Raw genomic sequence first — 13685 nt, forward strand, 5'->3', positions numbered from 1 at the left:
AGAGAAAAATGTGTGAGTGCCTGAAATCTCTGTAAAAAAAAACATAAATCTGCTCCACTGCAAAACAATAATCATTTTAATTTATGAGTGTAAGAGAACTGGCTATTTTAAAATGTGATGTTCGCTGAAAATGTGAAAGTAAGTTAACAGAAGTGTTACTTTCAGTAAACTCATTATTTGAAGTACAACAACATTTTTAATGATTTTGCTTATAAGACCCAATAAAATTGCTGTATCATTGCATGTTTTGTTGTTTTAAAATAAAAAAAGTAGCAACTGCACATTTTACAGGTTAATTAAACAAATTGTTGAGGACGATATCCAAAAACAATTCTACGCAGAACTGGGCTGAGCCCCGGACATTTACAGGCCCAGCCAGCGCCCCTAAGCAACAGTGAGCCAGAGTAAGCTTTAGTGAGCTACACTGAGCTATGGTGAGTTATACCAAGACACACTCAGCAATAGCCAGCTGTTAAACACTTACGTCCCCTCCTCCTTCAGCACAGGAGCTGGGCAGAGCAGGTATGTGTCCTCCACAAGCAGAGGCCTCTTCACTACAAAGACACAAACACACACAGAAATTTGTCTATTAATATTGAGTAAGTGTCCACTTCAAAGCCTGCAATTCAGACCTGCTTCCTTTGTATCTGTATGGAGTCAAGAGACCTGATTCAGCGTAAAGTCAACTTGACAGACTCAATGGGAATAAAAGCTGCCAGCTTGATTTTAATTTTTCTTATTTAAGTATTTAAGAGTAGGTTTGCAGCTCAGGGTTTAGAGTGAAAAACAGATGATCAGATAATTATGAATCCTCTCACATTCCACAAGAAACAGAAGAAGAATCCTAGCTTCAAAAAAAGCCTGTTGACTCTGGCTTAGAGCCACACATTCCCTTCTGCAAGCCGATATTCTCTAATTGCTTTAGCAGCTGGGTGTGTTGGGTTGGGGTGGGGGGAAAGGGGCAAATTCAAAAATCATTAGGGACAGTATGAACACTGCAGTAGGCCAAACTTTTTTCCACTCACTTCCAAGACAAACCAAGCATTCCCCACTTTACCCAGAGAAAAAACACCATCCAGCCACTTCATTCGCTAATATATAACTATCCTGACCCAACAGCCTGACTGGAATTTGTACCATTATACGAGAAGTATAATTTAGTGGTTTAAGCCAAACGACCTGAAATAGTTCGCCCATGTGTGAGAGAAGAGTTGGAGAAGTGGTGGGTTTCTAAACAGCAGAATCAATATGGGTGTTTTCTTACTTACTATCCTTCTAATGAGTGAATTGCACTCATTGCTGACACAGCTTGTAAAATCACAGAAAAGCACTGACCAGTAAAAAGGGACACTCTGGAGCAGCTGCACATGAGCCTAAGGTCACATCTACCTTGTACTTCCACTAACTGTCCACTTTATTCAAAACATCTACACTGTTCTTCCACTAACTGGCCACTTTATTAGAAACACCTACCTTGTGCTTCTACTCACTGGCCACTTTATTAGAAACACCCACCTTGTGCTTCCGCTCACTGGCCACTTTATTAGAGACACCTTTCCTTGTGCCTCTGCTAACTGGCTACTTTGTTAGAAACACCTACCTTGTGCTTCCACTAACTCACCACTTTATTAGAAGCACCCACCTTGAGCTTTGACTAATTGGTCACTTTATTAGGAACACCTACCTTGTGCTTCCACTCACTGGTCACTTTATTAGAAACGCCTACCTTATAAGTGACCAGTGAGTGGAAGCGCAGGGTTGGTGTTTCTAATACACAGGTTACTCAGTGTAAGTGTGGCTATGTGTGTGTATGTTTGTTTGTTTATTTATTTGCACACTCCAGATAAAGCTAATCTTGACAAAACACAATTGCAGACACTCAGCCTCCCATATGGACTCAGAACACTGGTCACTCCAAAAACCCCTCAGCCATTGTGTTCTCAATGAGCTAATATGCACTCGTTCTTTGTGCTCTGTTTAGTCTCCAGGCAGAACTGAAACAATGCGATATCATTCTGCTCGAAAACAGCAGGTCACTTTGGAAATGTTGTGTCTTGATTACAGCAGTGACGCCGCCTGGCCGATTCTGACGCATAACACCATCTCCACTGGATGTTTTTCACCACTGGCCCAAAGTTTACTGGAACTATTCTTCTTCTCTGTTTTTTTAAAAAAGCAATGCCGCTGACCTCGTTATCCTTCAGCGTTCTGAGTTAACGGACTTTGTGTAGGTTATACATAGATCAACCATGGAAAATGGATCTTTATTTGTGATTTACGGCTCTATTACTATTTTTCTTTTAGTTTCCAAACTAAAATGGCATTGTGATTTTGAGGACACTGCAGTGTCTCACAGTGCACTTGTAATTTCTAGTGAACAGACACCAGAGATGGCTGCTGAGTCACTGCAAACCACTTTGTTTCCAGTGGGTTTGTTTTTATTGTGGCACCCTTTTGATAATCACCTGCCCCTAAATGTCATTAAAAATAAGCGTGACCATATGTCCACTTTTTCTAAGACATGCCCTCTTTTTGGGACCTAAAAATGAGTCCAGTTAGGATTTCTAAATTTCCTAAAATGTCCAGGCTATTTTTTTAATAACTGAACCAAAAGAAATAGCCCAAAAAATTCTGGTTACATTGATTACGTTAAAATTAAATTTTTAAATAAAGTTTTTTTTCTTTTCCTGTAAGGTTATCATTTTGGTGAGATGACATTTTGTTCCGACAGCAGTGATATACAATTTATTTTGAATAGTTCATCAAGTATTCATGTGCCTGTATTTTGCTGTTAACATTCTGCCACGTTTTGAATAAACAAAGATCAGTTCAGATAATAGCATAATGTTAATTAAAAATGAAATAAAATCAGAGGTGTTCTCTGGCCCACATATCTGTTGAGATTTTTTAATATGTGCAGCTGATCTGTTTATCATTACTCAGTTCAGCTGCAGTGACCCCCGAGTGAGGAAGAGTAGCAGATGATGAAGAGAAGCGATGTGCTTACTGACGGTGATGGTGTCGTTGATGCGGAAGCTGCAGAGCACTCGGCTCGCATCCCGCGCGGAGAGAAAACCATTTCCCCTGACCACCACCTCAAAGGATTCTGGGAATAGAGGGAAACAGCACAGAGAAAAAACAGTGTTATTCCTGACTCTGTTTACATCTTGTCCATTTATTAAGCAGAAAATTTTGGAAAATTGGTGGAATTCCCCTTTGAGGACCCACAGGCACCCTGCTTGCGCTCAGACTGTGTGAAAATCTGCTCACCTCCAGCACATATAGTCGACGGCTCGACGGCTAGGATCTCTATGCACGACCTCTTCAGGATCTGAAAGAAAGAGAATTCTTAAATTCTTAATTATGTAGAATTTTTGAAAAATTGCTGGAGTTTCCCTTTAAGCAGAGGCAACAGAAGCATCTAATTCTGCCTTTTAATCTACGCTTCTCTTTAAATAATGTGCTTTGTCCATGCTGCTTTCAAAAAATGTCATCTTAACAAAGCCAGAAACTTGTATATTCTACAAACTACCATTTTAACCAATCAGATGAATCAGAATTTACTTCAGTGTCCTTTTGTTGTTACTCTGATGAAACAAACCAACAATAAGCGTTTCCATAGCGATGTGAATTTAGGGTTCCCACCCGTACAGTTTTCACCCAGATAGTCCAGTTTTGACCGCTGGGGTTTTGCAATGTTTTCCCAAATTGTGCAGGGAAAAAGAAAACAAGCCATTAATTCACGCTGGTCAGTTTGTTTGTCACTCCTCACTTCCCACCTCCCTCTGTCAATTTAGGCCAACAGGGTCATTTAAGGATAACTGACCTTTTGAAACGCAATGACCAGCAGAAATCACGGTGTCTGTCCAAAATAAAGAAGATGTGCAAAAATGGCCAAGGAATAAATCCTCAAAAGGACGCACTGCTGTCCTTTCCAAGAAGAATGCCTTCTCTAGGCGTGGATCACCAATGAGCCAAACACTTCAACATCTGTGAAATACAGACTGTCATTCCTCTTCACCATTACACACAACTGTTTCTTCCGTGAGAACTCTAGATCGACATAAATGGTGCTGGTCTTCTCAACAAACCACTCAATGTCTGTCCAAATTCTTACTAAAGACACTCAGCACTAGAGCTGCAACAATTAATCGATTAATTGCCCACTATTAAATTAATTACCAACTATTTTGGTAATTGATGAATCAGTTTAAGTAATTTTTTTTGACATCTGAGGATGGAAGTCGAAATTCGTAATTTAACAAAGATTGTATGAAAACCGTGTGTTGGATCAAAAAGCTGTATACAGACACACCATCCCCGATCAAGACTGGACATTCTGAGTCAGAACAGCGTCAAAATCACATAAACTGCAGGACGAGTTGGTAGACCAAAAAAGTGTGTACCAAGAAGAGAATACTATACTGTCAGATAACAGTAGTGTTACGCATTGCTTTGTAATGCACAATCACTAATATATGTGAGTCGCCCTGTAAAGCCTGAAATAATTACTTAAAAGTCAGAGGTGTCGAGTTTTTCACACCACGTCATACGTCTTTACGTATTAAAGTCTCACACAGACTCAAAAAGAAGGTCCAGCTCAATGTTTTAGTCTCAAATGATCACAAAATCAACAATATACTGATGAAGATGTGATGACAATGTTTCTTCTGCACATTGCATGCAATTACACACTTCCACCAGAGAGGTCTCCAAATCCCCATATCCTACATAGTGCTGCTTTAAGCAGCATATCAGCTACTTATCTCAGGCGTGACGTTTGATTTTTTTAATTCACTGAAACTTTGCATTCACTCAGGTTTGTTAACGGTGGAGCAGAGGGGTACTGACATCTCAGAGAACCCTTATGTCTCTGTTACCTTCTGGCTCTCCCTTTTAGTGAGGCTGTAATAGCTCGACCTGCTGGAGTCTCTGCTGCATTCTGTTAACACTGTACACTGTAATCACTCTTTACAGTACTAACTTCCTGTGTGTTTCTTTGCCGAGCTGAACAACTGCCCATCCTGTGAGATCTGATGCTGTTGCATCATCTGCTTTGATCGGGTGCCCACTGCTCAGCTGCCTTCTGGACTGGTTTGACCACCATGGAGCTTCCTGCTGTACAACGCTGTGCAAACCTCACCTGCATGAACTGACCCTTCTAATGATACTGCTGCTGCTGCACAGACTCAGACTATTTAATTATAACCATTGCTTCACCTGTTTTTTCCCATTTCTGTATTTTAATATTTTATACTAATGTTAGAACCTTATGCTCTGTTCATCTTGCTCCCGTGCTACTGTTTGCTATCCGGTGTTGATCAGAGAAGGATGGATTACTCTTTTGAGTCTTGTTTCCTCTCAAAGTTTCTTCCTCTTGCTTTTTTTGTCGCCACTGGAGACGTTCATGGGGGCTTGGACCCAGATTTTTCTGTAAAGCTGCTTTGTGACAAGTTGTAAAAAATGCCATATAAATAAACTTTGACTTGACTTTGACTTCTACAAGTCTGTTTTGAAGAACAAACCAGTGCAGAAAGCAGCAAGGTCAAAGACAAAGCGCAGCTGGAAAGAACATTAGGGGTGAGTCTAGTGGTATTCTGACTTTTAATGCGTGTCTTGGGGCAGAGGGGGTCCGGTTGTAGCTTGTTGAAAAGGTGGCGACCCTTTGTGATCTCAGAAACTACTGCTCAGAAACTGTCGCAGTGCATGCAGCAGTAAAGGCAGCAGCTTCTTTTATACAGTGATAGGAAACACAGTAGCTCCATTTCCACACGCTGATCCATTTTACTGACCAACGTGGACACGAACGCTCTCCAACTTCTCCGGAGGACAGATTTCAATCAGGTGAAGGAGACACACAAACACCATGAATGGACCACCTACTGTACTTTAGGGAAGACAGGGTTAATGAGTCTGGTTACTGCTGCTGGGTTGTTATTCTACCCAAGCGCAGGGTTGAGCCTGTTGGGCTGTTTCCACAGTGCTGGGCAGTTTCTGGGGAGTTCACCTGCTGGGTTAGGGACTGTGTCACAATAATAACCCAGACAAAGGGTTCTTTCACAAACCAGAACAGCGCCGGTTAGAACAGAGTCGGCTAATCGGCTCTTTATCAGGCAGCGAACTTACCAATAACTGCAACTAATAAAGATAAGTGTTCAATTACAAGAAAACTCTACACTCTATTTGGAGTCATGAGTTCTGTACAGAACAATTTCATGCTTACATGGTTCTTTGCATGGTGAAATGGTTCTTTAGATAGATTGCAAATGTGTGGTATATATTCTATATTCTATGTAGAACCCTTTTGAAAAGGATTCTATGTAGCACCAAAAAGCTTGACATCAGACCAATACAAGAACCCTTTTTGGTGCTATATAGAAACATTTTCAAAAAGGCTCTACATAGAACCATATGCAACACATTCTCCATCAATCTGAGACCCTTTACCATGCAAAGAACCATTTTAGCATGAAATGGTTTTATATAGAAATAGGAACAATATAATTCCCTTTACTACAGAACCATCTTTTTGAGGATTGTACATGATAAACTGTATTTCTCTGGTTGTGATGTGAGACTGGTCGAATTAACACAGCTAATGTACTTAGCTTAGCCCCTTGTGTTACTGGAGTGGCTCTGGCAGCCCATGATAAGACACCTGAACTATTGTCTTTACTAAAGAACCCTTGTAGAACCATCTCTTTAAAGTGTGTAGTTGGCTACCGCTCTTCTGTTAATGCATGATACAACATTTCTAGATGAATCTTAGGTCATTTTCAAATATACATTAACTGTTAAATTCAGATTGATGGAGAATGAGTTGTAAATGGTTCTATATAGCACCAAAAAGGGTTCTTATGTTGTTAAAGTGCTTGCTACAACAGGAGAACCCTTTTTAGTGCTACAGTACATAGAGCCATTTTCAAAAAGGTTTTATATAGAACCATATACATCAACATGAACATTATGTAACAAACGTGGTTAGACTAGGCTGTATATCACCACTCCTCTATTAATGTACGGTGCATTATTTTTGATAAGGTGCAAAATGTTTCTAATTTTTGTCATCTTCTCTTGCAGTTTGAAACAAATGACAAAATATCTGCAGCAAACTGAGAAAAAACAAATATCAATAAATATTTTATTTTAAATGGATAGTTTGTCATTATTGAGATTACTCTGAAGATTTTACATTGGATTTGTTAAGAAAAAGAAATTAATATTTGATGTGAACAATGAAGTGAGAGTAGAAGCTACACTGTTTATAAAGAAAAACTGTGCAGCTCCTTGACCTGGACTGCCGTAAAGTAATTATTAATGACGTGAAAGTGTGTCTCTCACCGAGTCAATGATCCCCTGCAGCGCCTCGAAGCCGTCGTTCACAGGGAAGACGTGTTCTTTACTGTCCGCTATCATGGCCAGCTGTGAGAAGTAGAGAGAAAACACTGTGAAATCACAGCCATAACACTGCACAGATCTACAATACACCTACAACAACACCAGTGCTGCAAAGTACTGTACACTCCCTTTATCTTACTGTTTGTTGTTCGGTGCTGTTGTTTGCAGTGTATTATTTAGTGTCCTGTATTTACTGTATTTATTTAAGAGTTGGTGATTTGACAATATGTCATTGTGACAAAATCACATCAAAATATTGTTCTCTGTGTATTTGATGACCTCTAGAAACAGTGTTTGATCATAAAACATACAGATTTGGACCAATTATAGAGAGCCTGTAAACAAAAACAACCAGCATACAGTAACTGCATAAACAACATAGTAAGAAGTAGCTGATTGGACATCACCACCTTATTTTATTAATTTATTTTTACCAACTTGTACCGCTCTGTGAATTTACTTTGTCTACTGTGTTCTGGCTGAGCTGTTGTTGCTTTTGGACACTTTGGCCATTTCAAAATAATAGCACTAACAGTTGTCAGGAACAGATCTAGCATGGTAGAAATTTCACTGACTTATATCAGAGGTGGCACCCTATGACAGTGCCATGTTTAAAGTCACTGAGCTCTTCAGTACAACCCTTTCTACTGCCAGTGTGTGTCTATCAAGACTGCAAGGCTATGTGGTTGATTTTATTCACCTGTTAGCAATGGGCATGGCTAAAACAACCAAAACTCAATAATTAGGAAGGGTGTCCACATACTTTGGGACACATAGTGTAAATGACATACACTGTTGTTCTCACTGGTTTCACTGTTTTGTCCATTTTTACAGCCATAATGCAAAACAGTGCTTTATAAATGGGAATAAATCCTTCTTTATTTTCAAAGGGACTAACAGTAAAGCTTCTGTTTTGGTCAGTTCTGACCGCAGTGAGAGTAGCTCACCTGAGTTTCGTTGAAGTCCTTCACTCCCACACAGTATATGGTGGCTCCTAGCTGACGCGACCGAGCGGCCTGCAGTTCAAACACAAAGCAAGATCAGTGCAGTCTTCTCAGTGACTCAGTGGCTTATTATTCAGTAATTACAGTGAAGTCAATGCAAAGTGGCTGAGCTATTCTTATAGAAGTATGTAATACAACTTTGGGCCTGCTGGCAGACCCTGGCCAGTTAAGGGGTTAACTAGAGATGGACCGAAGAACAAATCCCAAATGAGAGACATTGGTGAATGTCAGAATCTTTGTCAAAACTTTCTTAAGAATTTCTCAGTGTTTGACTCAAGATTCTTCGTAAGTTTTTTCTTAATAAAGCTTCAATTAATCTGGCACCTGAATCTGATTGTTATCTCACCATAAGACTTTTTCAACAACCTACTTACAAAGTTATTGTTGAGACCCTGGCAGGGAAACACGGTTGTGAGGCTATATGTGTGTCTTTGCATCTTCAGTGACAAAAACAGACTGCCTGTAGATTTTTGTGTCAGTCAGCGTTGACAGTTGGAGAGAGAATGGATTCGTGAATGAAGGGGCACAGACTCAGATTTTTGGTCTCCCAACTGCATTTCATACCAGTCAGAGTTTTTTAACCCAACTCTAAGTGTAATCTAGGGTAAACTGATCAACGACTCAATCTGAATGGATTCCTGCAACAGCCAATGAAAACTGAGAGTTCAAAAGAAGAAAATACAGCAAGTAAACAGAGAAAAATGGCGAAAAGTCTTTCAGGTCTGGAGTGAAACTTTTAATGAGCTGAGTTTAAAGCACGAGCACAATTGAGTTTATGTACATTTAAAACTCTAAAAAACACACTGATCACATTTTTAAATCCATGATCCTCACTTAAACATGTTTACTGTTTTAATGCTGCTTCTTTACTGTGTCAGCGCAAACGGCAGAGAAAAGAGAAGCAGCGGCTCCACATTTGTTTATTTGCGTCTCCTAGTAACGGGTGAATGTGAGTGTTTGCAAGAGTTTAGTGAGTTGTGTGAGCTCTGTTTGGTTCAGCAACACATTAATAGTTGAGTAGTGTGTAATCCCTAATTGTTTAGTGTGTGATCCCCAATATTTCAGTCACCCAAAAATATGCAAAAACCTGTGGGATAGTGCGGGATAGTGTGTCTGTTTAGAATTTGTTAAGACTTTGAAAGTCGTGTACTGAACCCAAGGCTTAACTGTAAATTTACAGCTATTGAACTCTTATGTGATGCACACTAAACGATTAGGGATCACACACTGCACAACTTTAAATGTGTTGCTGAACCAAAATGAACGCACATAAACTCACGTGAACTCCTGTGTTGTGTTACGTGTGATGTTTAGGTACATCACATGTAAATATAAACCTTTTTTTTGCATTTTATTGACAAATTCTTGTACAAATATAGCATCATGTTGATGCTACACAGACTTATAATAGTGAGAATGGCATCTCTGTCGTTGCCACTCCTGGTTGGAATGCCTGCTATAGCGCTATGTAACTTTGGAGGAGCGACACAAGACCTGCATAGCACTTTACAACACCACGTCACACACTAACAACTCAGTTAGCTATAAGAAGCAGCAGCTTGGTATTCCCAGCATGGACATTGTGACATAGGCTGTGAGGAGAACAAGAAGACGCTGTTGGAGGAAGAGGAAAAGACAGAGTGATCAAGCAAGAGACCAGACAAGAGTAAATCTTAGACTGGCTTTTACTCACTGGTGAGAGCTAAAAGAGATAAATGGGTTCAGGACAGTCTTATGGCTAACAGGGGGAACAATGTAAATCTGACAGCAGTGTTCAACCCTGCCAGTGTTATTTATGAAAGACTGTGCCGTCGGCTGTAACCTTATCTGTGTCATTCCATTCTCATGAAGTTTTGTAGTTTTTCTAGATGCCAAAAGTCATCCTGTTTCAGGCTAACATGCAAAAAATAAAATTCCTCTCACGCCATTAACTCCTGAAATAAAACCCGGTAATGCTACTTTACCTTATAAGTCAACATGATTCTGTTATCTTTGCCGGTGTTGTGCTGAATTCTGATGCCTGGGCAGTGTGTGCATGCGTGTCATATGGATACTACAGATTAGCAAGACACTCGTGATTTCGATTGTTTACACATAGAAACCTTTGAAATCACAAGTGTAGTTTGCAGCATCTGAATGCCTGCGTGATGCGCGTGCATGTAAAGTGGATTCTGTGTCCTTCAGCTCGTTAACAAATGCACATGTACAGCTGACCATGAGGGGCGCTCAAAGCGCAATTTGTATTTACGACAGTGCTGTAAAAGTGAAATACGCAACTGTAGGGGGAGCCTAACAGCAAAAAATACCAATTCATGCTGCTTTAAATGTGATGCAAAAAAGGCTTACTTTTTTCTTCAACAAGGAGAACTGCAAAACTACAAAATTATGGACAAAGCTTAAGTATTTATCACTGACCACAAATTTACAGCACTGTTATTTTTGAAAAACATGAAATGCATGTTTATAGTACATATAAATATATATCTTTTCACAGTGCATGCAAGTGTATGCCCTGCGTACCCAGACGCTACGCCACTGCTTTAGATATGCAATGTACTTTATCCATAACTAAACTGCTAGAGATATTCAGGTTCATGTTGAGGTCACCAAGCCACACTTTTATTTTGTAGAGGGAATAAAAAGCATGGTGGGGAGTCATGAAGAAGCATTAATTATAAAGCTGAGAGTCCTTTTTTGTTCTCAGCACAGCAGTATAGCTTTGGAAGAATGGTTTTGAATGAGTGCCATCGCTTTGAGAGCAGGTTGTCGGTATTATGAAAGCACTGTTTCAGTGATGAAACGGCAGGATGCTTTGATAAAGCTGCCAAAGTGCTGCAGTGGGAACCAGAGCTGCTTCCTGACTGCGATGTGTATTCAGAATATGTTTCTGTAGCAATATTAATTGATATAGAAACCAATAAGTTGATCATAAATACTGCAGCTGTGTCGGTTTGCATAATAAAGGAGAAAGTCAGGAATAGGAGCTGTCTTTAAAAAGCCTCCACCCACGCCGGAGAGGGCGAATGGAAAAACGTGTCTGTAACTCGACCTGTTTTTTCTCTCTCACCTCTCTCGCCGCCAAGTCAAACTGAGTGTCGCGCAGTTCTCCGTCTGTCAGAGCGATGATGACGCTGGCTGTGCGGTAACCTGTGAAGGAGCAAAGCACGTAGTGCATAAAAGATCAAGTTTGAGTGATTCCACAACTTGTATTTCATATTATAGAGCCCATTAAAGAGCCTGAATTTCACTTATACTTTATGTTTTTGCCCTCTGAGATCATCTTATAGTTATGTTTTTCATGCACCAGTCTGGTACGTATATAAGCTCTCTCCTGATTGGCTGTGCTGTGCACTTTTAAAAAAGATGGTTCTACAAGGAATTTTTTGTAAAAATAAAACACTCAAAAAATCATTTGTATGCTTAAATGGTTCTTAAGACTGATGAAGAATGGTTCTATATAGCACGTTCTGCTATTGTTACAAGTTTGATATCATAACAATAGAAGATCCCTTTTTGGTGCTACACAGAACCATTTATATAGTTCTATATAGAACCATATACAACACACTCTCCATCAATCTAAAGAACCATTTCACCTTGGAGAGAACCATTTAAGCATGCAAATGGTTCTTTGGGTGTTCATGGTTCTATAAAGAACTATTGTCTTTACTGAAGAACCTTGAAGAACCATCTTTTCTAAAGACTGTATTCTGCCCTTATTCTGGCTGAAACAATTCAATGTGAATGAGCGGAGCTAATACATCTAAATGTGGCATCACAAAAACCTTGAATTAAACCGGGCTGTTTGTGCGGCTTAGTTTCCGTACTTGAACTGTATGAATTGGGGAGTGAATGTTACTTTTTTGTAGGCAGCATCATTAAGCAAATTATTCTAAAATTTAGAAGCCTAGCAAGTTTCATGTTTGACCCCAACTCTTGCTCTCTATGTAGCCATTTATTTGAGGACACCTGAAAGTGGCATCTATAAAACTTTTACAAAAGAAAAAATATAAATGGAGTACCGCAGGGATCTGTCCTGGGGCCTATATATATGTACACGCTGATCGGAAGTCCGTCTGTTTCTCTGCATACTTTATTAGCCCCCTTTTACCTTGTTCTTCAGTGGTCAGGACCCCCATGGACCCTCACAGAGCAGATACTATTTGGGCGGTGGATTATTCTCAGCTCTATAGTAACACTGACGTGGTGGTGGTGGTGTGTTAGTGTATGTTGCGCTGGTCTGAGTGGATCAGACACAGCAGTGCTGCTGGAGTTTTTTCACAGTGTACACATACGCTGATTTAACATTTTAAACACAATAAAACATTTAAATCCAAAGTTATCACGTTGCACATGTGAGCATGAGCCTCACTTTAGTTTGGCCTAAAATACAAACACTTACAAACACACACTTGATGTGTTTGGTGTGTTTTACATGATTGCATTTGGTGTATGTAGTCATTGTTATAAGAGAAATCTTCTGTTTTTTTGGATATGCTTGTCTAAAAAATAAAGGCCCTCATTTTTATCTGGCTACACTTTACAGGAAAAACATCTCCTTTATGTGGCTTTTTATATAAATGCTGCTGCATTCACTTTTAAACCATGTGATTGTTTCCTCCACAGCATCTCTGATTATTTCCACACTTAGATTTGTGAAACAGATTCATAAGCACGAAGAAAGCAGCACAGTTTGTTATTGTGTGGAAATCACAGGCTTTAGTCTGGCTTGGGCCAGAAATCTCATTTCATTCCGCAGAATTTGCAGTCAGTTCTAACACAACACCTTTAGAATGACAGATGTGCTAGATGTAGCGTTTGATGGACAGTATCTCCAAGTTTAGGTCCATTTTTCAAAGACCACTGAGTCTCATTTATCCTTACATGCTGTATTTTTTACTCTTTTGCTTCAGCAGAGGACAAGTTGCATGCGCAGCTCTGTCCTTTTCACTGCATCTTGTTTATGATATTTTGGAGTAATTAAAGTCAGATATATTTCATTAGAAGCAGAATCAACTCACCATCCCCAGTTGCGTAGTAGATCTGCTCACTTGCCTAAAAACAGAGAACAAACCATGTTAAAGATATTAGCTGAGGTCAGTACCCACAGAGCTTTGCAGTGATCTGAAATCAAAATGAGTTAAGACATCTATTTACCCATAAGGAAAAAATTATATTCCAAATGTATTTACCAAATACATTTTTGTAATGTATGAAAATGGGCAAAACATGTATTTGTTAAATATATGTTTAAAATGCATTCATTAGTATTTGTTATGATCT

At 39.5% G+C, this 13685-nt stretch overlaps 1 protein-coding gene across 2 annotated transcripts in view; it reads right to left on the reverse strand.

Moving 5' to 3' along the window:
• antxr1b (ANTXR cell adhesion molecule 1b) overlaps positions 1–13685 on the reverse strand; it is a 72506-nt gene that overhangs the window by 35896 nt on the left and 22925 nt on the right. For both annotated transcript variants that reach the window (XM_036594723.1, XM_036594724.1), the window contains exons 5-11: positions 13424–13457; positions 11470–11549; positions 8346–8414; positions 7342–7422; positions 3271–3331; positions 3008–3106; positions 485–554 (exon numbers count right to left, since the gene is read on the reverse strand). In XM_036594723.1, coding sequence (XP_036450616.1) covers positions 485–554; positions 3008–3106; positions 3271–3331; positions 7342–7422; positions 8346–8414; positions 11470–11549; positions 13424–13457 — 494 coding nt within the window. The remainder of the gene's footprint in view (positions 1–484; positions 555–3007; positions 3107–3270; positions 3332–7341; positions 7423–8345; positions 8415–11469; positions 11550–13423; positions 13458–13685) is intronic.

Source organism: Colossoma macropomum, unplaced genomic scaffold (genome assembly GCF_904425465.1).
Source record: "Colossoma macropomum unplaced genomic scaffold, Colossoma_macropomum, whole genome shotgun sequence".
In the NCBI taxonomy this organism is placed as follows: Eukaryota; Metazoa; Chordata; class Actinopteri; order Characiformes; family Serrasalmidae; genus Colossoma; species Colossoma macropomum.